This window comes from Acinonyx jubatus, chromosome C1 (assembly GCF_027475565.1).
Source record: "Acinonyx jubatus isolate Ajub_Pintada_27869175 chromosome C1, VMU_Ajub_asm_v1.0, whole genome shotgun sequence".
NCBI lineage: Eukaryota > Metazoa > Chordata > Mammalia > Carnivora > Felidae > Acinonyx > Acinonyx jubatus.
The window spans coordinates 142,263,492-142,288,483 of record NC_069381.1 but is presented as its reverse complement, the minus strand read 5'-3'; the positions used below and the strand labels follow the sequence as shown (position 1 = coordinate 142,288,483).

At 37.5% G+C, this 24,992-nt stretch overlaps 1 protein-coding gene across 4 annotated transcripts in view; it reads right to left on the bottom strand.

The window, feature by feature from the left end:
- Positions 1-18,237: 18,237 nt before the first annotated feature.
- The window catches only part of GALNT13 (polypeptide N-acetylgalactosaminyltransferase 13), a 565,714-nt gene continuing 558,959 nt past the window's right edge, over positions 18,238-24,992 (bottom strand). For 3 of the 4 annotated variants that reach the window (XM_053215090.1, XM_053215089.1, XM_027055740.2), the window contains exon 13: positions 20,895-23,163. In XM_053215090.1, coding sequence (XP_053071065.1) covers positions 22,978-23,163 — 186 coding nt within the window. In that variant the 3' untranslated portion in view covers positions 20,895-22,977. Of the gene's footprint in view, positions 19,079-20,894; positions 23,164-24,992 lie in introns of those variants that run through there. The other variant, XM_027055741.2, reaches the window with a different exon arrangement.

Sequence of the window (24,992 nt, the reverse complement as noted above, 5' to 3'; positions counted from 1 at the left end):
TGATTTTCTTTGCTTTTTTTTTTACATTCTTAGTCATGCTTTATATTCTTAGTCATTAAGGTGTGAAGTAATCTAAGAAGTTTAAAATACCTGAAGTAGAGCGTTCTTTTTTTTTTTTAATTTTCAAAGTAAAAAAAAATTATTTTTAGAGAGAGAGCAGACATGTGAGTGGGGAGAGGGAGAGAGGGAGAGAAAGAATCTTAAGCAGGCCCCACGCTCAGCACAGAGCCTGACATGGGACTGGATCCCATGACTGGGATCATGACCTGAGCCAAAATCAAGAGCTGGACACTCAACCAGTTGAGCCATCTGGGCACCTCCTGAAGTAGAGGGTTCTTAAGCAGGTATGAAAGGATGCTGAAAAAATTTTTTTGAAGCTGATAAAAATTCAGAAATTACTATGGAAAAAGAAATGGGGTATTGAGAAAAAGATGAGGGTTCAAGACTCGGGAGACTGGATGAGCCAGGCATACAGGATCAGTGGGTGTGAAGTAAGGGTATATTGTTTGTAGGGGCAGGACAGATAAGATGTGTAATAGGCACTACACCAAATGTTGTACTACCCAAATGTGACATCCATCAGCCTGTGGTTGCATAAGAAATTTTCGTTAAAAGGGAATTATAGGTGGATTTGAAAAGAGATGGGGCATTCCATGTGGGTTTTGCAGCTCATTACTTCCCTGGCTCCCTTTTACTTTCTCTATCACCTCCTATTCAGATTTCTCTTCCCATGCCTTCTCCTTAAACGGTCCCCCAGTTTTATTGCCACTTTCTCTACTTCTCACTCTACATTAATGCTTTAGAAACTTTGTTATGTATAGTAATAAATATATTTTATATTATGACCCAGAACACAAATCTGCATAATTAAAAAAGTAAAAGTTTTAAGACACAATACTTTCCTCCATTACATTCAATATATGCTCATATTTTGTATTCTATCCAACCCAGCTACTGTATTACTATGTCACACACACACACACACACACACACACACACACACAAACACGCTGGTTTCCATCCCCTAGGGTGATATAATATCTAATTTGTATAATTCCTTAAAGTACTTACTGTACATTAATGATTTCCAAATCTAAAACTCCAACCTAGACTTCATTGTTGAAGTCTAGACATGCATATACGTATTTTTATTGGGTATCTTTCTGTAGATGTCCTACATGTCTCACAAATCCAACTACCTATCCAACCTTCTCTCTTCTATTTTCCAGCTTAATGAATGGAACCAACATCCACTTTGTCATTGAAAGTAGAAATATGGGAGCTGTGCTAGATGGAGAAAAGAAGTTATTAATTAATGCTTTTTACCTGCAGGTAACAGAAATCTTAAACTGATTTAAACAAGGATATTTATTAGAGCATTAAGGTTGGCTTAAATCCTGGCTTACTCTTAAGAGCAGGAAACTTCTTTCCTAGAAACTCACAGAAAAACTCCCCTGGCATCTCACTGACCTGAACTGCCATGCTCATTCCTAAACTAACCACAATGTTTGGGGAAGTGTCAAGTGCTGATTAGCGTTGGCCTCAGTTCATAAACCAATCCATCTGCAAAGATGGATTGGATAACTTATCATGAATATCTACTGAAGTTTCCTTATGTGAACAACTTTTCTCAAAGAATATGAATTATATCCCAGAGTAGCTGTCTGGGAGAAAATTAAAGTTCTTGAAGGAAGAGAGAATGGAGAAACAGTTTCTAGTTAGGCAACCAATAATGCCATTTTCACATGACAAATGTACCCCATCTCTCCCTTCATGCCAACCAACTATGTTTAATCCATCACTTTTCTAGAACATGCTCAAATAGCCCTCCAATCACTCTGAACTGAGGACTCCCAGCAGGCACTTTAAATTCATCAGAGTTATCACTCTGTATTGAAATCTATTTGCTATTCCTGCCCTGAATTCTTCCTTCTACTTCATCCCCATCACCTATTAAGTCATAGAATTTCATCTCTGACACAACCCACAAATCACTCCTAAGTCACAGCTCTATTTCAAGGTCTAATCCTTTCAAGCCTAATCTATTGCAAAAGTCTCAACTTCTCTACTCTATCCCTTCTGGTTTTAAAGAGGTATTTCTAAAATGCAAATAAAACCTCCAAATCTTTATGAGGCATACAGAGCTGTCCATGACCTGGCCCCCTCTTATTCCTGTCTGCCCCCATATAAACTGCAAGCTCCCGGCACAGTAAACCTCATACAGCTCCTTAATTGTACCATCGAAATTTGTATCTTTATGCGTTGCATATATTACTTCCTCTGCTCAGACAGTTCTTCCTCTTGACCTACCAACTTTCTCTCACAAAGACATCCCGTGGTTCACCAAGATATTCACCTTGCTGTGACAAATTAATAAACTTGATTTTGTTTGACAATGGGTGTGTTTCTCATTGTCTTTGGGCATTGTGCTTTATCAATATAGAGCAATGTTTCATGGCACAGTCTGGCAGCAGAAACCATCACCTGTCTTAAAGACTGAGGTATAGCATCATCTCTATACCTTTAACCTAATATTCAGTGTGAAGAGTTCTAACAGGAGATTTTGGAAAAATGATGACAGGTAGAAAAGATTACTTTTGGCAACAATCCTGTATATAAACTCCTACCAAGCAAATCAAAAGCCATCCTCAGAACCCCTTTCCTTGAGGCACCTGGGTGGCTCAGTTGGTTAAGCATTGACTTTGGCTCAGGTCATGATCTCACAGTTCCTGAGTTCAAGCCCCATGTCCGGCTGCTCTCTGCTGTCAGCAGAGAGCCTGCTTCAGATCCTCTGTCCTCCTCTCTCTCTCTGTCCCTCCCACGCTCTCTCTCGCTCTCTCTCTCTCAAAAGTAAATAAACATTTAAAAAAGTTTTAAAAGAACCCCTTTCCTTATGAAAAGTAGATTGTTACACATGGTTATCAAATGTCTGACCCTTCAAGGAAGGAGTTTCATCGTGTTTCACTTCCAATTCCCCATTTCTTTAATTAAAGTATTTCACAGAATAAGGAGTGAAAGGGACAGCTCTCTTCATCTTACCACATTCTCAGAGAGATTTCTCCACTGCAGTGATACGGCAATGTTTCTTATTTCAGCCTGACTGACCTGGTTATTAATGGAGTCTTGTCCATGTAGACGTTAGAACCACATGAGGTGAGACTCGAATCAAGTGGAAAGCTTGAAAATAACATTGCATACCTCTTAAATTTCTTAGAGGAAGTTCTGATTGGTGATCATCAGTATTTGTATAAAGGAGGTAGGGAATAGGGGAGAGTATTACAGAGAAAATGTGTGAGTATAAAACAATATTCATGTTTTTGGAAGAAAAGGGGGTATGGAAGAATAGGGACAAAGCACACATAAGGTATAGAGCATGGATAAGGATAGCAGTAATTGAAGGCAACTAAAGTGCCTCCATGACTTCCTTAACAAACTTTTGTTTTTGTGAGTGAGCTTTAAAGGAAGAGGCAAACCTTAAGTGGCATGGGTTGGATTGTGTCTCCCCAAAAAGATATGTTGGAATTCTAAACTCCAGTATCTCAGAATGTGGCCTTATTTAAAATAAGGTATTTCCAGGTATAAGTGAGACAAATGAGGTCATTAGTGGAGGCCCTAGTCCTACACAACCAGCCTATGAAAAGGGGAGACAGATAGGCACAGAGAGGACAATATGAGAGGAGGTGGCCACATGACTGAAATGATACTTCTCTATAAGTGAAGTAACACCAAGGATTGCCAGCAAACACCAGAAGCTGGAAGAGTCAAGGAAGGATTCTCCCTAGAGCCTTCAGAAGGAGCCTTGCCCTGCTGACACCTTGATTCCCGGCTGCTAGCTTCCAGAATAGGGACAGAAAAAATTTCTGTTGTTTAAGCTACTCAGTTTTTGGTACTTTGTTACAACAGTTCTAGGAAAATATGGGGTGCCTGGGTGGCTCAGTAGGTTAAGCATCCAACTTTGCTTAGGTCATGATCTCTCGGTTTGTGGGTTCGAGCCCCGCATCGGGCTCTGTGCTGACAGCTCAGAGCCTGGAGCCTGGTTCAGATTCTGTGTCTCCCTCTCTCTCTGCCCCTCCCCGCGGGCATTCTCTCTCTCTCTCTCTCTCTCTCTCTCTCTCTCTCTCTCTCTCTCTCAAAAATAAAACAGTCCTAGGAAAAGAATACACAGAGAAAACATCCTGGAGGCAGCTTGAAAGAGAAAGGTGACCTTGGAAAGCAACCGGGTTAGATCAGCTCTGACAGGAAATCTTCACAGGAAGCCCCGCTGTTCTTCCCACCCCTGCTCTGCTTATCAGAGATGGCAAAAGTGCCTTGAAGCTTTATTTTCTGAAGTTTAGCAGAAGACTGAATTCAGAATACCCAACTTTAAACTCCAAGCCTGGGGGCACCTGGGTGGCTCAGTCGGTTAAACGTCCGACTTTGGCTCAGGTCATGATCTTGCGGTTCGTGAGTTCCAGCCCCGCATCAGGCTCTGTGCTGACAGCTCAGAGGCTGGAGCCTGCTTCGGATTCTGTCTCCTCTCTCTGCCCCTCCCCACTTGTGCTCTGTGTCTCTGCCTCTCAAAAATAAATAAATATAAAAAAAAATTTAAACTCCAAATCTGTTCCATCAAACCAAGGGAAGCAAAGCAGATTATTCTTAAGCTGGTTGCAAGCTTGTATCTATTGTTGGTTTTTAAAACAAGATCTCTTTACACACATACACAGACACACATGTGCATGCTAATTGATGGGTGCTTTTGAAAGGTTTCTCTTCAATAGAATTTAAGAATATTTTTATAATTTAAGATTTTGTGTATTGGCTTTAGGTCTACATTTTATAACTATTAAAATTCTTGATTTCACATCTTTATTAGGAAAGCCAGTCACGAAAATACTTGCTTTGGCCTCTGAAGGATTACCTTTGAGCTTTTATTCTTGCTATAACACAGCTACTTTGGTTTCAAGCACTGACTCAATAGCACACCTTTCCCACAGACAATATACTAAATGATATTGTATTACTAGAATATTGCATTTACTCCATTATACTAGACAAAATTACAAAGTTAATATATTCTCAGATGACACATGAAGGTAAGCAAGGGTGACAATAATGTTGATGTCTTTTCATAATATCATTATTTAACCATCTTACTTATAAAAGCTCCTAGAAAGTGGAAATTGGGTCTATTAAATCATTCACAGAGTATTTAGCTTTAGTTCTCAGAAGATAGGTGCTTAAAAAATTTAAGTGATGAGTATTAATTTTCATATTGTGATGAGTATTAATTTTCATATTACTTATGTTATTCACAAGACTAGTCATAATTTAAAATTATGATGAATATTACTTAATATTCATATTACTCATGTTAATCATGTTATTGCTGGTATTATTTGATAATTTAAGTGCTGAAAACATTCACTGATGTAATCAAATACAAAGTGATTTATCTTCTCCAAAGTAAATTTCATCATTGCTTTAATCCAGTCATATCCCTTGTCACTCATTGTCCACAACTAAGACACTTAGTTGTGTCTTGATATTAAAAAGACTTTTTGGGGTGCCTGGGTGGCTCAGTCAGCTAAGTGTTCAACTCTTGACTTCAGCTTAGGTCATGATCTCATAGTTCGTGAGTTTAAGCCCTGCATCAGGCTCTATGCTTACAGCACAGATGCTGCTTAGGATTCTCTCTCTCCCCTATCTCTCTGCCTCTCTCCTCCTTGTGTTTATGTGTTCTCTCTCTGTCTCTCTCTCTCTCAAAATAAATAAACTTAAAAGAAAACTTTTAAAAAGACTTTCTTATTAGATGCTACAGGTTTGGAGAATCTATTTTATGGGAAGCAGAATTATAATGGCTTCCTTTATAATAACCAAGGGCATACTTTAGCAGAGGTGAAGGTTTTGGCTACAAACAGGTAGAATTATAGTTTATAATCACTGTATCTCAGATGCTATTTAATAAACACATTTTTACACTTGAAGCCATTACATTTTAAAAGTAGCTAATATAGTCCAGAAGATATTTTTATCTTTATAAAAACTTAAAAAAATCATCTCAATTGAGAGAAATTGTGATATTAAAGCCCACTTTTTTTTTTTTACTAAAACACTGAACATTAAAGAAAAAAAGTCACTGTCATTTAGCTTAAACTCTAGGTACATTAATGGTGTGTAAGCATGTCACTTGGGTATATAATAATGTCTGTTTTACATGCTCTTTTTCTTTGGTGTATTGGAAATAAGAGTGGATAGAAAAAACTAATTTCTTTTGTATACCCTCTTAACTCACATACAGTCAGATGACTTTCATAGATTACAATTTATAATAAATATATGACATACAGGGCATCTGGGTGGCTCAGTTGGTTAAGCGGCCAACTTTGGCTGAGGTCATGATCTCGTGGTTCATGAGTTCAAGCCCCGCATCAGGCTCTGTGCTGACAGTTCAGAGCCTGGAGCCTACTTCAGATTCTGTGTCTCCCTCCCTTCCTGCCCCTCCCCCGCTCATGCTCTACTTCTCTCTTCCTCTCTCTCAAAAATAAACATTAAAAAAAAAGAAATATATGACATGCATTTTATCATTTACGCTGTACAAATAAGGAAACAGACCCAGCCAGTTTATGTGATTAGCTAGCATAATCTCATTTTCATGTGCCTAAAACCTAATCTAAACTAGTTTAAGGAAAAAAGGCAGTTATTGATGCATTAGTCAAACAAAAGAAAGGATGAGGATAGGACTGGATTTAGTGATGTTTGGATCTATGACCCCAAACTCTTTAAACTCTTTTTCATTATTCTCTATTCTCTGTATTTTCTTTCAACTCATTTCTGCATGAGGCTGGAGCACAGGCTATTTTAATTGATTCTTAGAGAAAATGAGAATATTTCCCAATAGGTCCAAATACAACACTTAAAAAAAATTAATTGGCTTAGCTTCTGTCACAGGTCCATTTCTGGAACAATCACCACAGCCAGGAACAGAGAGTTCCATTGGCTCATTCTGAACCATGTGTTTGCTCCTGTTGTTTGGGCTTGCTACCTCTTATCAGAAGAGGGTATGAGGTAGGGATGGTCGGTATAGTTGACCCATGAAAGCAATATTTTTAAGACACTTTCCCAATGCTGCCACTGTCAATTCACTTGGGATCTATCAACTCCAGTGCTGTCCTTTCAAATGCACCACATTATTGTAAAAACACATTTACTATAATTATGGAGGGTTAGGTTAAAATTGAGTCAAACTATATTGAAGAAACATCACAGACATTTCGTTTGACTATACAGCTTTGACGTAGAGGGGATACTTCTTATTTTCAAGTAATAAAATAAATAGTTGTTATAGTAGGCAGGAGGTCATAAAATAAGTCAACATCACAGTAAATGAGTGAGCATTTCTCTCCGTCTACCCATTTCATCACCACCTGAATATTCAAACAGCAGTCTCCTCACAGAGCATCTGTCAGAAACTAGATTTATCTAATTACATGTTAGCTCAAGAGCTTTAATTTGAGAATGATTTTCTAACCATGTTCTCTAACCATGAAATACTAGCATATAAGCATAAGGATTCATGTTACTATATCCTTCTTGTTTTCAGTGCATTTGGGTTAGCAGATCACAATTTTCCTTACATATGCGTGTTATTTTAATTAGAACAATATTTTTTTTACAGAGATTTATAAGAATTTCAGTTTTGTTTTGTTTTTTTTTAAACTCACTTTTCTCAACTGCTTTTTTTGCCTTAACCCCACCTTCCCTTGCCTCAGATCTTGGCAGATTTCCGAAGTGCCAAAAGCACATCATCCTGGTTGGGAAAGGGAGGGGGGCGGGGAATCAGATTGAAACATTCTGCCTGAGTGGAGAACAAAGAATGAGGTGAGTCCTTTTGCTTTACTTGGGTCCCTTACCCTTTCTGAAGCTTATGACTTCATGAGTCAATTTAAACTTAACTGTTAGAAAATGCAAATAGATGCTTTTCACCTTTCTTTAATTTTTGGATAGTGACATTAGACAGTAATCAGGTAATAACTGCTGTTTGATGTTTAATTATAATGCATACTGCAAGTCCACACACGCCACACACGCTGCGATCACTTTCTTGCACCAAGTGTTCTTATGCTAAGCTTCCTAGCAACATTCAGAGCATAAAAGAAAAAGTCAATAAATTTTATCCTCTAAGAGAATCTGGCAGTTGACCAAAACCAAATGGTTTCAGAATCACAAACTGTACCTGTAGTCAAATGTTTCTCACTTAGTGACTTTCTCTGTAAATATTTTTTTTTAATCAGAAAATATTCTAACAAGTCATTATGGGCAAAATAAATGGTTCTAATTTTTAGTCCTTGATAATAGTTAATGATATTTTTAAGTTCAATGCTATAGGCAACTTCAGCTTCTCAGGTCAGAACTAATTTATATAATGACTCGTGTATAGGCACATGTACATTAACTTGAGCTTTGCTGATAATTAAGTCTTTTGAAAAACAAAGCAGCAATAACTCTAACAGCATTGGAGATCTTTTAAAAATATTTATCTGCAGAACCCAGAATCAGGGATCAGTAGAGCTTATCACAAGGAGTTTTGTATTTCGGTAGCTACTGAGGAACAGCTTAAAATGTTTGCATTCTGGGCTTCTGCAAATCTATGTTGCTTTTCAGAGAAGCTGATCTGAAGTGCTTCTTACATAAAGTTCCTAAATTCCAGAATGAATCTGCTTCAGGGTGCTCTAGTTTAAATCCTATCCCACTGATTGTGGGGCCACAGGGATAAACACAGGGCTTTTAGCTGCTTATTGTGCAAAACAGAAGCTTGTTTACACACACGGTGGGAAAATGAGGGATAAGTATGAAATGCTTGGACATTTCCTATCCATCAAAAGCATGCTTTGTGTCAGCTATTCTTCTAGATCGAGGGATCGACAATGAGCATGCCAGACACAGCATAAACCTGCCCTGCGTATCTTGCATTTTGTTCAAGAAACACTTACCTGAATCATTGCTAACCCTCCCAAGGGCTCTTCAAGGTATGCCCTGGGTGGGCACGTTGACTGATAAGGACCAGGAGGCTTGCAGCTTTGCAGATGTGTGGCCCACGTGAAATGGCCATATAAGTCACCTGGTTTCAAAATCCGTATTCTTCCTACTATGCTCTAATTACAGGGTTAGAAGGTCAGGACGCATTTCAAGGCAAATAAGACTGACCCCCGTGGTTATCTAAACAAGAATAGCTCTTCTGGTGCTTGACTGGTATTGAAATGGATTTCTGACAGGTGCAAGCAACTGTCATTAGATCTTCCAAGTCTGCCCCCTGTACTGCAGTTAACAAGAGCCTCTACTTCCATCTGTTGCCAAAAGTGACATAATGGTTAGAGCTTCCTGGATTTGCCCATGGCAGATGGAAAAGAGAATGTCCTAGTGTAGAGGTAATACCACTTTAGACCTGGGAACATAATAGGGAACAGTCCATCTACTTGCCCACATCCAGAGACTTGTGCACATACATTTTGACCCCAACGAAGGGCACAGCAGGGAAAATTTAACTTTCAGTATTTTTAAAATTTGAAATGTATGCATTTATACTATGTATTTTCTTTAAATGCATAAACATACATCTTTAGAAATGTCTAAGTGCAGTTTTCAGAATATGTCTGAAGTCCATTTCAGAAATGTCTAAAGACGCAGTTTTCAGAAATAAATCTTAGACGAGCACCTGGATAGCTCAGTTGGTTGAGCATCTGACTCTTGATTTTGGTTCAGGCCATGATCTTGTTGTCCATGAGATGGAGCCCCACTTTGGTCTCCATGCTCACAGCATGGAGCCTGCTTCAGGCTCTCTCTCTCCCTCTCTCTCTGCCCCTCCCCCGCTAGCACTCCCAAAATAAATAAACTTAAAAAAAAAACGAAAGAAAGCTTATAAATTACAATCAATTTGTACAAATAAAGTTTGCCTGTGATAGCAAACTTTTTTTTTTTTTTTTACATTTCAGGTGTTGCCCTGTCATCCTAACATTTCATTATCCTATCACAAAATACCATGCTTCTTTTAGAGGAAAAATGCCCATCGGGGTCACCTCAAATTTAATTACTGTAATATTCACATAATTATGCATTTTCTCAAGTTCCAAATGTATTATCTTAAAAATTAACTGTTTTGCAATGAAGAAAGACAGTGTAATCCTTACGGGAGGACATTTAAAAAGTAACGAGGAAGCTACAATATCAACACAAAAATAATGAGAAAAATATTTAAGTCCTTCTCTCTCTGCCTCCTCTTTGTCCTCTGCATGTAGGAATATAGTACACCAGTAGAGGGGAGAAAAGATGCAGATTAATTCAATACGCAACAAATATTTGTTGGATGCCTAGTATGTACTAGGCATTGTGTCCTAGATACATGCAATGTATCACAATGATGTTGAGATCCCTGCTTTTTGGTATCTTGTATTCAAGTGGTGGATGCTTGGTAGGGGTGTGAGTTGGAAAGAAAGAGATAATAAGTAAGCATTAACAAAATAATAAATAAGTAAACTAAATAATATGTGAGCAGGTAATAAGTGCTATGGAACAAAAAGGTGAAGCAGGATTATGGACTGGTTCATTTGGCGAGAGAGGGGAGGTAGGCCAATGCATGAAACAAGTGTGAAGGGGAGCCAACCTGAAAACATAACTTGTAATCAAGGTGAGGGAATTAGCATGTGGATATCTCAGAGCAGGTATTCTAGGCAGAGGCCCTAAACCAAGAGCATGCCTGGCTTGCTCAAAGAAATGGGAAGGGGAGTGATTGGAATGAAGCAAACAGGATGGGGTAGGAGTAGGAAAGGAGGCCAGAGAGTATACAGGGGTCAAAGCATGCAGTGGCTTTTAGGCTCTTGTGAGGCCACAGTCGTTTATTCTGTTAAAACAGAAAGCCACTGGGGGGTTTTGAGCAGCGCAGAGGCATACTGGGTTACATCCGGCAGCATCATTCTGGTTCTCTGGTGAGAACAGATGGAAGACGCGAGGGTGTAACCAATTACAAGCGCACTGTGGTAAACACGATGATGACCCTGACCAGTGTGGGGTAGCACAGGTGTCAAGAAGTGGTCGAACCTGGGAAATATTGGGAAGGTGGGATCAACAGGATTTGCTAATTGAGAAGGAGGTACCAAGGACACCAATATTGTTGGACTGAGTCACTGCAGAATGGAGTTGCCACCAATTGAGATGGAAAGATATCTTTGAATTGAACATATTTGTTGGGTAAAGTAAGGACTTCAGTCTCAGACACATAAAGTGTGGTATGCGTATTAGTCATCCAGTGGAGAAATCCAGTGGAGAGTTGAATTTTAAAGAGTTTGGACCCAGGAGAGACATTCGGTAGAGAGCAGCCTGTGGCAGGTACCAAAATCCACAGTTCTAGAAGAAATCCCCAAGGGAGCGAGTGTACCTAAGAGAAGATGACCAGGGCACCTGGGTGGCTCAGTTGGTTAAGCCTCCTCCAACTCTTGATTTGGGTTCAGGTCATGATCTCATGGTTCGTGGGTTTAAGCCCTGCGTCAGGCTTTGGATTCTCTCTCTCCTTCTTTGCCCCTCTGCCGCTCGTGCTCTATCTCACAAAATAAATAAGTAAACTTATAAAAAAAAATCAGAGACGATGACCAAGGCTTGCATTCTGGAGCGCTCCAATAGTAAGAGAGGAGAGGAAGGAGGAAGGCCTCCCCGGCAGGCGCGGAGAGCACAGGTGCCACTCATCCTTGTGAAGGCCCTTTTCAATCGTTTCGACAGGGCCCATCTCTTGGTCTCCGCCTTGGAAAACAAGTTTCGACGTGGTCCGCACGGGGTTCTTGCTGCGCCAGGCTCACGTGTCTCCTTAACAGAAAATTATGAACAGGCGTTTGTGTGTTTATCTAGGTTTCCGCTCCACGAAATTGGTGAAGAGATTTGTCAGCAGAAATTCAGTCGATTCTCTGCCAACTGTTTCCGATGGTAGAAGCTGAGCCTGGTAATATCCTCTGCCACGTGGCAAAACATAATCGTTATGTCAGTAAAGAAGAAGTTATCAGAGGCCAGCAAATAAATAGCTCCTCCACTGAGGACGCAGGAAGGAGCCGCTGTTGAGCAGAAGAGCCCACGTTTTGTTGCTACCAGGCGCTGAAGAAAAGCAAAGCAGGTAAGATACAGGACTACTTGCTTTACTAGGAGCTGCTTTCCTGGTTAGCCTGGTTAGTGCTTGAAATGCAAGGCTGTGCCGCTGGGCAAGAGTAAGAAAACAGAAAGAAAGCCGGTTTAACAGAGAGTCCCGCCTGGGTACAGAAAACCAAGAAGGGACTTCTTAGGGTGCGGGAGACACAAAGTCTAGACGACGTACTTTCCTCTTACTAACAGTCATAGAAAACTTTTTGGAAAGTTAATGAGCTATTCATGGTGTTTGCAAATCAATCAGCTTCCGAATCATGCGAACGATATTTTAGGTGAGTTTTCTTCAGAATAAAATAAAATATGAAACCAGCGTTAGAATCCTCCCATCCTCCTCCCTTCCTTCTCTCCTCCCTTTTTTTCTTCTTTCTTTTAGCTTAGCAAATGAAGGGATAACTCTCTCCCTCGAGTCTGTGTGTGACTAGCTTTGCAGGGTTGATCCTGGGAGATACTATCCTTGGAAGTGGTAGCCTCTTCCACCTTCCCCTCCTAACCCTGACAGAGGGTCGTCTAGGATTCCAGTATCAGAAGCAAGGAATTTGCCATGAGTCACATCAGTCTGAAGAAGAATTTTCTGTTTTTAAATGTTTTATTATTTATTTCTGAGAGCGAGAGAGAGCAAGCAGAGGAAGGGCAGAGAGAGAGGGAGACACAGAAACCAAAACAGGCTCCGAGCTGTCAGCCCAGAGCCCAATGTGGGGCTGGAAGTCAAGAAATGCAGGATCATGACCTGAGCCAGAGTCAGACGCTTAACCGACTGGGCTACCCAGGCGCCCCAAATTTTCATCATATAATATGAAACATTTTAGCTTTCCTGTTTCATTTTTATAAACCAGAAAGAAAAAAATGCTCAATTTCAAATCATTTTAGAAGAAAAATAAAATGATAAATTCTTCAAATCATGCACATTTTAATGTTTCTATTTTATATATTTTTTGCTGTCAAAATTGTAGGATCACAATATTTTCTTACTGCTAAGAGATATCCATAGGCACTTAATCATTTATTTAAATAATCTACAAAATGGAGCATAAGCATGAAACACTGAACTTGTTTGTTTAAAATGCTAACAATTTTTTTTAAAAAGACAGCATGTAGCAGAAAACTAAATTGGTATTTTTTTTAATTCTACAAAAATGTATAAATATTTAAATTTATAGCAAAAGAACAATTACACCATTTAGTAATGCTTACAATATTTAAAATGTGTAATTCTTTATGCACAAGCTACTTTTATAAATGTTAAAGAACCATGTGCCAAGCATATATCTAAACCATTTTTAAGATTATTTCACGTTAGCTGTGGCTACACTGAACAAAAAACAAAAGTTCCAAAAAAATAAAAATCATATAATCATCAAGTTCTCTTTTTTCACTTGTGCTATTTTTAATGGAGAGTAGAACTGAAAGCAAGCAGCGGCTTACATTCCTTTTTACACCAAATTAAATGCATGAGGAAGATTTCATTTTTTAAACCATTATAGATCTAGCCTTAATCATCTAATGTTCCACTCTCATTCGAACTCATTAAAAACCTAGTATTAAGTGATTTGTTCTCCCTAACTAAAAACAAAAACAAAATAACTCTATATAATGATATTGGTTAACATAGAAGCAGTCTTTATCTAAAAAGATAGTTAACAAAACATCTGCCCTTCATCACTAGGATTTCAGAGAGATTTTGTGAACAAATACAATGAAAATTGCCTTTAGAATTTATTGAACAATATAAAAGAAAAGTTGGACACATGCACACAAACTATTTAAAATACGTTGCAGGTGTCCATTCAATGCCTTCAATTCCTACAATAGCTGACACTTAATAGCGCTTTGAATGTGGTATAGTCATACCAGATGAGTTCATGTGCTGTATAGAAGAGCTCTGATTTTACCTATTCCATACTTTGACATATTGGGGAAAAATAAGAAAAAAAAGCGGTGGGTAGTGACTGAATCCTGGAAAACAAACTGCTTTCAAACTTAATTGAATTTTTTCTGTTCAACTTAATTAGAAATTTATCCAAGATGTGCAGATCTCCACTTTGCAGAAACACAGCTTGTGGACAATGACACATCCGTTAAGATCTTAAATTTCTTACATCTTTCTATTTGTTACATGAGTATACTCTATGACTTATGAATGCATATAAGTTTTGCCTCCTCTGAGTCTAGACAGAACATCTATAAATAAGATACAAATAAAATGGTTGTGATTTACATACAGTCATCATTTCTCAAGTGGTAAAAAGCAATGTAGGTGGGCAGCCAATATTTTGAGGTTTACTGAACCAATTCCTACTATTCTCTTAAGTTCGCACTAAGAAAAAAAAGATAACCTCATTCCCATTGTTTTATGGTTGTAGTTATTCATTTTCTTTCTCTCTCTTTGCTCCCCCCCACCTTTTATTTATTAGGCTTCTTCCAAGAACCGTGGCAAAATCGAATTTACGGGTGGTGTTTACTGGAGTCTAGAGAGCTCCACTGGGAAGCGGAGAAATCTCTAGTGATTACCCTGCTGACTTTAAGCCTGCATAGCCTAGAATCTACCCGATGCTCACAGTAATAGATCTTCTAATTCTCTGTGCAAGCTATAGGACAATCATTTTTAAGTGGAACATAATTATAAGGAAAACATAAGTGAGGAGAGGGTATGCTCCATTACTTCTTAAGAGGCTTACTTTCCTGAAACCCATTTTGCCCAATAATGCCAGGATGTTCTGGAATCCTGTTTCCTGTTAATTTCTTTATTGTTGCTACAGGTCTTTATTTCCTGTGGTGGTATTTTATAGAACTAAGCTTACTTAAATATGAAAGGTAGTGAGAAGTTATATATCTCTAAGGAATCAATGTACATATCACAAAATATTTAATGAAGACATTTTCTCATTGTTGTGCCCTTTCTACTTTTTTGAGTGCTTTTTAATGGAAGACAATAATAGGTTATATTAACAATGATGAGTCTTGGCAACACTGCTTATGGTTATCTGATCCCTGGGCGAGCCACATTACATATCTGGATGTCAGTCTCATTACCTGTAAATGAAGAAGCGAGGAATAGATCATCTTAAATTCCTCTCAAAGTTACTATGCTTGTGTTTTGTTCATAGACTTGCACCGAGAAATTAAGTCATAGCTCCTATGAAACCATGAAAATACATGTGATTTTTTTCAGAGGCTGATACATCTCTAAGGGGGGGGGGGGGAACTCCTTCAGGTAGCCATTGAATACAACCAAAAAATAAAAATTTTTATCTTAATAAAGCAATTTAAATAATATAGCAGCATGTTTATAATCTGCCATATTTCACTTTCATAAGGCAGGATATTTTACCATAGAGAACAAAATATAGTCCATACTTTAATGTAAAGAATATTAGGAAGAAAATTATCATTTGGAGACAAAGCTATGCAAATCTTGTCTAAATATATTACTAGATTTTATTTTAAAATTTAAAATACTGTGCAAAAAATATGATACAGTAGCACTTAGCAACTTTAACACACATTTTTCAGTTCATTAATTCAAGAAATATTTAAAGAATACTTACTTTGTGCCCAGAACTATATTAGATGCTGGGGATACCACAGTGAATAAAACTGGCAAAAACTGGCCTTAGGGGGTTTATATCCTAGGGTGTGTAATGAGAATATTGGGGAGTGGGGAGACGTGAAAGGGTAGACGGAAAATAAGGAAGCAAATTTAGTTTGTCAGAGAACACACAGGGGATTGGGAGGACACGGGGGAGAAGAGTTTGCATTACTGATGAGATAATATTTGGACAGACACCTAAAGAAAGTGAGCTGAGAGAACTCTGTGGGGCACAGGGAGCCAAACAATAGCAGGGACACTTGCTTGGCAGCCAGAGTGGAGCAAGTAAGGGGGCACTTGAGCAGATGCAGTCAGAAATGAGTGCTTGCGGGGGGGGGGGGGGGGGGGGTGGCGCGGCGAGGGGGTGTGGAATCAAGCGCGCATGCGTGAGTTCAGAGGTGTAGTTCACCAGGAAACTTGAAGAACACCGTAAGAAGTTTGGTTAGAGAGACCTGGAAAGTCCTTGCAGGGTCGTGAGCAGAGAAGTGACCCAACCAAATTTATGTCTAACAAAATCACTATGGCTGTTGTATTTGATAGAGACTGTAAGAGGCAAGGGCTGGGAAATCGGGGAACCAAATTACATCCCTATCACAATTTAAAAAGTTAGAGGTGGTGGCACACCGTGGATGTCGTGGTAAGTCCTTGGTTTCTGGTTATATTTCAGAGATAGAATCAAGGGAACTTGCTGATGGATTAGATGAAAGTTGAAAGAACAGAGGAATCAAGTGACTTAAGGTTCTTGATCTGAACATCGGGAAGGTTGGAATTGGCATTCAGTGTGGTGGGGAAAACTTTAGAAGGGGAAGTTTGAAAACATTTGAAATTATCTATTAGTCTAGCCCCACAGATAACATGTATTGTGAATCCAACTGTCATTTTTAGTTTTCTGTACTGCATACAATAAGTATTTTTGTTTAAATTGAGTGTTAGTCATTGCTTTCTGGGTTTTGATGTTTTATAACATTGTATGCCTTTTTTATTAGACACTGATACAATGTGTTTAAACCATCTGAGTGTTCTTTGAAAATCTTCTGTGGCATGAAATGTAGTTTTAATTTTTCCTGTATTGTTGCTATATAATGGACTTTCATATGTTAAAAATGCTGCCACAGTGGGTCAAATTCAGTTTCTGTGGAGCAGCTGTATTTTTAAAAATTTGTCATTGTCCACTTTGTAGATAACCTAAGCATTTTTATTGGCAAATCCATAATTGGAACAGATAGCATAAAGAATCCTTGAGTGTTTGAGCTTTTCAAGTTTAAAGAAGAACACAGTGCAGGGACATTTTACTGTATTTTAGTCAAGACAGGAGGCAAAGAGAGCAAAATGGAAAACGTGATTGTTAACTCAGGCTTCGGTTGTCTTGTGAGGACACTATCAATTTAAGGCAGTGGCTCACTGGTTCCTGGGAGTCATAGTTCCTTTGAAGTTTGCTGGAAGCTATAGATTCTTAAAACATTATGCCCCAACAGTCAAACTTTTGTTTATAATTTTTGGGAGATCAGGGATTCCAAGACACCGTGAGGTAAGGGGTATGTATGTACACTTGAAGGAGTAAACCTGAAATGCTTCAGGTTGTAGAAATCTTCTTTAGATTTGTACCAGTATACAGCCAAAAGAGAAAGGGATGCTAGCTAAGAAAGTCATACAAGAGTTTACTGGCCTTCAGAAAATGTCCTCCTTTTCATTATAAAGCTCTGTGTGTGTGTGTGTGTGTGTGTGTGTGTGTGTGTAGAGAGAGAGAGAGAGAGAGGCAAAAACAGAGGGTTTATGTGTAGAAAAACTGATTAAAAAATCTGAGATTTTTAAGATGAGGGCCAGAGATGTAGCATCTGCCGCTCCAGAGGATGCTTTCATTTTTCCCCCAAATTTCTTTTAAGCAGCCGAGTGTACTTCTAATGAATAAGATATGTTGAGCAACTCTACGGGCATTTTAAATGGTATCAGATACTAAAACTTACTAGCACAAATTTCAGATTTCCCTTCCTTTTCACGTCTTCTACTCATGGATTTTGAACAGAAAGTTTTAAGATGGAAAAAGAACATGCGAAGCTAGCCTAGTTATGATTGTGCTCTTGAACTACAGTTTATGGCAAATGACTTTAAGCAGTTTAATTAGAAGAAAAGTTTAATGGATGTTTATTGAGTTCATTCCCCTGATGATGAAAACCTTAGGTACTGTTGCATGGCAATGAAATTCTGATAGTACTGCATTGTTTTTTAAAACATGAAGTTAAAGTGGTAATAGTTACCTAACTAGAGTCTTTTTAAATGCAATAGAATTAAAAATTATGGATAATACTCTACCCTTCCCTACAATTCTGTATAGCCTAAGAGACAAGTCATGCTCTAGAGTGAAAAGGGCTTATGTAGTTTATGCGACACAGAGGCAGTGGTTAAGAATTGAGTTTCTGGCATCAACTCTGGGACCAAGATGATAGTTATGCTCAAACTATGTTAGGAGTGATTGCAACCCAAACAGAATATCTTTTAAAATGATTTATTTTTTTTCACCTTAGCTTCACCTTGCCCCCCCTCAATGCCTAACTAGTTTCTTCTGATTTCATGCCCTTTAAATTGAACTTTCAAACTCTCCTCTATTCTGTGTAACTGTGATGCTTTTATGAGGACTCTGTGAGAAGTCAATATCCAATTTAATTTTTTCCTACAAAATTGAAACTTATTTTGTACGACGAATTCACTGCTCAGAAATAATTCGTGGCCTTGTTGACACAGAAATTCAACATGTTTCCATGAAGGTCCATTAGAAACAGTGAGTTTTAAAAACATTTGATAATCTATCCTAATGAAGATGTTTCATAAGGCATTTACATTGTTTCTCTTTCAATCACTAGGACAAGAACAAAATTAAAACAAGCCCCTGACTAATCTTGTGAGATGAGGGCAGTAAAGATTTCTTTTTAAAGCAAACACAATTTCTTTTTCAAGTTGTTCTGATGTTTAATAACAGTTTGCTGTTATTTATGTATTTTATGTGCTTCTTTGATCAGATACAAATTTTAGTAGGGAAATAAGCAAACATTCCTAAAAATGAATTATAAACAACTGTATTTTAGAATACTAAAAGGATTTTAAAACTTCCCACTCAGCAAAGTTAATATTTTTCCCTAATTGAAATAATGGAAAAACAAAAGTGTAGACACTTCCACGGCTTTGGGGAAACGATCTTCATGCCCCCAAGGTCATGTTTCTTAGCAGCCATTGTTGGGATCTGCTTCCACTACAGTCCTGCATGGTAGGCACCATTTTGTCTTCTTCGGAAGGTTCATCGAGGCATTGGTTACTGTTAACATGCCTCAAGGTGAGTCTCTGTAAAAGATAACCAATAATCAGTGCAACCTATTTTATCTTGAACTTCACTAGCTCATCAGATTAAATCTCTTTTAAAAATCCCTTATTTTTTTACTGTAAACCCAGTGATCTATATGTTTGTGAATCAAACTGTGCATGTGGCTCTGAATTATTATATAACTTTTAGTGTTACAGTTTCATCATTGTCTAATGCACCTTTATCTGCAGATGGTTAAGGAAATTGGCTGACCTTTATCATGCATTGCCAAGAATTCAGGCTCCTTTGCAAAAAGCCCATTTGTGAGCTCTGAGTTCACTTGAGGGCTGCAAATATTAACATGCTTTCACAAAGCCTTCATTTTCTTAGGCGTGTGTTCTTCAGTAACCATTTGGTAAACATGCAAAGAGATGTCACAGCTGTGACCCAAATGAACAAAACTGCTAGAGATGTTCCCATTTCAAAATACTAAACACACCATAGTATCTGTGCCTATGAGACATTCAGTGTAGAAGAATGATTATCATAGCAACAAAGAACTTGATAGTATGCTCACCATATTTTGGTTTTCATTTTTAAGCATATTAAAAATGTCAGTGCCAAATAAAAAAGGGATGTTATGGTCATATATTTTAAAATCTTATATCTGTATTTTACTTTCTGCATAATAATGATTTTCATTAATAAGCATCCTCTCAGTACCCAAATGCTGAAATGTAATTTCAGTAATTGTACCATGTGAACCAGTCATCACATATTTTGTCTTTTGAGTTCACATTTATATAATTTTTTAAAGTTTTATTTATTTTGAGAGAGCGATAAAGAAAGAGAACATGAGCAGGAGAAGGACAGAGAGAGAAAGAAAGAGGGACAGAGAGAGAGAATCCAAGCATGCCCTGGGCTGTCAGCACAGAGCCTGGTGCAGGGCTCAAACTCAGGAACCATGAGATCATGACCTGAGCCAAAACAAGAGTTGGATGCTTAACCAACTGAGCCACCCAGGAGCCCCAAGTTCACATTTATATTTTGAAATCATACTTTTAAACTTTTCAAACATACATTTTAAATCCACATGTTTTATGCATATTGACTTATGCACATAAATTATATAAATTTCTGCTCAGTTTCATGGGCAATGCCTAGAATCCTCTTATATGGAAAAACTCCCAACCTGAAGAAAAGTGTTTGAACATATGGCAGGTGATTTGCCGGTATATCTTGAAAAAAAGCACACATTATACTTTTGTTGCAAATACCAAAATTAAAGGTCGACAAGTCTTTTTGGGGGAAGTGGGGGGTGGATCTTGATATTGCACTGAAAGTTGGATTTTAAAAATGTGGAGGGAGCACCTGGGTGGCTCAGTCAATTCAGCACCCAGTTCTTGATTTTGGCTCAGGTCATGATCTCACAGTTCTAAGATTTAGCTGCATAGGGGTCTGTGCTGCCTAAGATTCTCTCTGTCCGTTCCCCTGTGTGCATACACACCCTCTCTCTCAAAAAAAAAAAAAAAAGAAAAGAAACAGGGGGCATGAAATAAAAATGGTGGAGAAACACTGCCTGGACAGTTGTAATTTGTTTGGATTAGGACTGCAAATACCCTGGACTGCACTGTCCTGAGAAGAGATGGGATGGAAAATAGGCTTGTGGGGGATGCTTAATAGACAACAAGCAGGAAATTAAAAGCACAAGGCTATTAAACGTGAAGATTTCAAGATTGAGGACTTTGTTGCTCTTTCAATACATGAAATCAAGCTATTTATACTAAAAAAGAGAAAATGAAATGGCAAAATATAGGCAAGAAGATGGATGATGATGCCAGAAGATGGCTTATGATGCTAGAAATTATGCTGTTGGCTAATTGAACCAGCAACCAACTTGAAAAACAAAACATTTTTTCTAGAAAATTTTCATTAAAATCAACAAAATATTCTTTATTTTTGTTACTTACCTGAGGTCCTTCGTATATACATGTCCTCTTTGAAAAAAAGCAATTTAGCCTTGATTGCTTCCATTAGATCTTTTTTTTAAATGTGACTTTAAGGATCAGCTTATCAAGTACATAGTGATAATTTACACAATATTAGTATATTTTCCTAAAAAGTATTTTCTTTGAAGGAATTCGTTAATAGTCAAAAGCCACCACTGTAAAGATAACAAGGAACTCACCAAAAACCTCTCCTTTTTAATGTAGTGCAGTAGAAAGACCAGACCTTTTAGGGTCAGGTAGACCTCAGTTTGAATTCCTGTTGCCCCAGTTACCAGCCATGAACACTTGGGCAAGCCGCCAAATCATTCTGAGGACCCGATTCTTTATCAGAAAATGCTTAACTATACATATAAGTATTTAAAAATGCTCTTTTCCCATCTGCTTAACAAATTTAACCTTCATTCAACTATATAACTGTGATCCCCCTTAGTGATCTGATAAGGGTAACAATGTTAACATGTTTCTAGGCAACATTAAAAATAACCTCTGAATGATAAACTGCATCTGTATCTGATACGCCGCATTATAAACACCTGATAGGAAACCAAATCCTGGGCATCTCGAAGCACCAAGGCTTGTAGTTTTGCATACTCTTTTGGGTTCCTCAGAGCTGGGCCTATGGAGTGGTTACATACATACGTGTTCAGTGCTTCAAGGGTGGTTGCCACACCACCCTGATATGGCTCTCATCCCTTCACAGAGGGCTGTCGCCTGTTGAAGAGCTAGCTCCCCTAAGGCTAGATGAACTGCTGCAGGGTCTGCTGACAGAAGCAAGTCGTGGTTTCTGCCCTAGAATTATGTAAATAAACTTGGGACACTAAGTGTCTAGTTAACTCTAAGAAGACCCCTTTTGGGCATTACACTGCCAGGTAGGCTTTGAAAACAAACTAAGATAATATATGTAAATTACCTTGTACACAAGTTCTCTGTGCAAAACGTCCAAACTTTCCCAGCTTTCTAACACGTCTCGAATGTAGTTCTAATGTAAATAATGCCCCTTGTCTTCACTCGTCTCCATACCCCATTCAGCCTTGTCACTGAGCATTCCAAGCTCCATTGTGTCTTCTAACAACTTGAACTGGTTCATTCGAACCAGAATAATGCCCTAACTTCCCATGTGTTCTCCTAGGAAGCTATTGCACAATGTAATGTCCTTTATTTACAGGACGATAATCCCCTTAAGATCAAGAACTAGGACATGTTCTTATTTGCACTCTTTATAAGAATTCCATACTGGTTTTTTGACTTAAACTGAATAACGATTCTTTTCATTGCTTACTGAGAAGATATTCACAAATCACACAGGTGATAAAAGGTATAATTTTTAAAAAGCTTTTATTGTATCACTTAGCCAACCACAAAGAAAATCTTAGATATAATTTGTTATAAACTTACTGAAAATTACATTTTAGTTTTCAAAAATGCATTTCCTTAAAGCTTCAGGTTAAAATAATAAATTCTAGAAAAGCTACCCTAAATCTGCACACAATGAAAGTATCTGAATAAAAAAATAACCAGATTAATTAATTTTAATGTCCCCAAAACAATCCATAGTTTTGGCTATGTTTTTTTTAATTGATTATTTTTAGCTCTAATGCAAAATCTATTATATAAACATGACTATAGTTAGCCTAAGAAAGCTAATATGTCATAATGTATACCATTAATTATATTTATGCATATATAAAGATTTGAAATAAAGTAAAAACTGGAAAATGTCTATTAATAATTGACTAAACACTTCTTAATATAGTCAGCCTCCAAATTAATAAGCAGCTAAAAGTAAAAGACAGAAAAGTAACTCCATGGAGAAATAGCACATAAAGATTTTTCTTAAGTACATTTTAAAGAATTTCTAGATTTCAATAACAGAACATAACAAAAATAGTAAAATAAATTTAACAGTCTGCAAAACAAATTTACAAGACTTATTAGAGAATGTAATCAGTAGGATTCTCAAAAATATTTCTAAAAACTTCCATTCTTGTATAGTTTCTTAGTAGCCATTTTTGCAAAGGGCTATCATTACATGTTTCCACAGTGGGCTTCTGGGAGCCATCAGCTACTTTGCTTACTGAGAGACAGGACTGGGTGATTATGTGAAGAAGAGTGTGGGTCTGTTTGACAAAGAAAAGAATGAATAATGACAAAATCAAGTATAAAGGCAATAATAAATCAATCATTCTTGGCAACATACAGTTTCTACTGGGTAAGGATGGAAGGCACACGTCATAATAATTGCATCCATGGAGCTAAGAGCCACATCCTTTTAGATGACTTTAGTATCAACTGTATTAAGTAGGAGCAAATGAAGATAAGACTGGGAAGATGGAGCAGAGCCTGAGATCAGATGTTGAAACATTTTGAGCAAAAGGTTATTTTGGACAGAAAAGGTATATTCTCAATGTTCACTCTAGTGATAAAAATATTTTTTTATAGTGCTAAGTGGGTTATTTTGTGAGTAGATAGTCAAAATTGTTGAATACCCAGAGTTTTTTCAGTTATGGTTTGTGAGTTCCTCACTCCTTTGCCCTAAACTTGAACAGATGCCAGGGAAGAATCCAGGGGAGAATATATTGATTTAATGCTTTGCTTTACTTTGTACAGTATGGTACTCAAATTGTTTCCACCATGTTTTCATGCAGCTGACCTGTGTTAAAAGTGTTGCACATCTGCATTGCCGAATTCATCTAAATGTCAATTAGAAAGTTAATGAAGAGAGGAAAAAGAAAAGGTCAGCTCCACTTGGGCTCTTAATTTGACCTAATTCTCCAAACACAATTTGTAATTAATTTGTTTCTTGTTTTCGGTCTATTTCCTCTTCAGGAGCATTAGCTGCAGGAAGGCCAGGAACTATAACTATATACATCAAGCCTAGTGCCTGCCCACAGGAGGCTCTTCATAAGTTCTGATTGAAACACTTATGAAAGGCCAATGCAGAAAATAAATTCTGTTAAAATTAAACTACATCTCTTTTGCTGCTTAATGGACACAAATCATTGGATTTTCTATTTCAAGGACTTAGTGTCTATAGTAAAATTGTAGACAAATGATTTATAAATCTACAAAGGATAACATGTATATATTATATATATGATTGTCATATATATAATTTATATTTAAGATTATATATATATATATATACACATATATATATATATAGCCAAACTTGAATTTCCTATCTATACTGTTGAAAATTCCTAAACTTGATAATCCTCTATCTTCAGTGATGTTTCTTTTCATAATAAATTTTTCTTGGTAAATGTCATGTTAACATCAAAGACTTTAGTGTTAGTGATTGTGAATTTCATCTTTTATTAAAATGAAAAATGAATTATCAAGTTTTCCTTGAATACAAACAAAACAAAACTTGCTTTACCTATTCTCAGGAAATATAACTCCAGAGCATAAATGCAGTATAAAATTTTCCATAAAAAATACTATTATAATATTTCCCCTAAAGTGTTTATCACGAGTGACCATGAAAAACATTCAAAGAACTTTCACTCCTGGTACTTCTGAAAAGCCAGTAAGGGGGTGCCTGAGTGGCTCAGTCAGTTGGGACTCCGACTTCAGCTCAGGTCATGATCTCATGGTTTGTGAGTTCGAGCCCTGCGTTGGGCTCTGTGCTGATAGCTCAGAGCCTGGAGCCTGCTTCGGATTCTGTGTTTCCCCCTCCTCTGCCCCTCCCCTGCTCATGCTCTGTCTCTATCACTCAATAATGAGTAAATGTTAAAAATTTTTTTAAAGCCATTAAGCCAGAAGAAAAATTAGAAATCTCAAATAATCCCATTGGGACAAAAAGTATTTTTTATTTAAAAAAACCCACAAAAACATTGAGTTTTAATTTGTTTGAAAAATAAGTGTAGTTTACTTATTTTTTCTCAGTGTTTCTCAATGATTAATATTTTATGTGTTTTCTAGTTATTTTTAGTGCTCATATTAT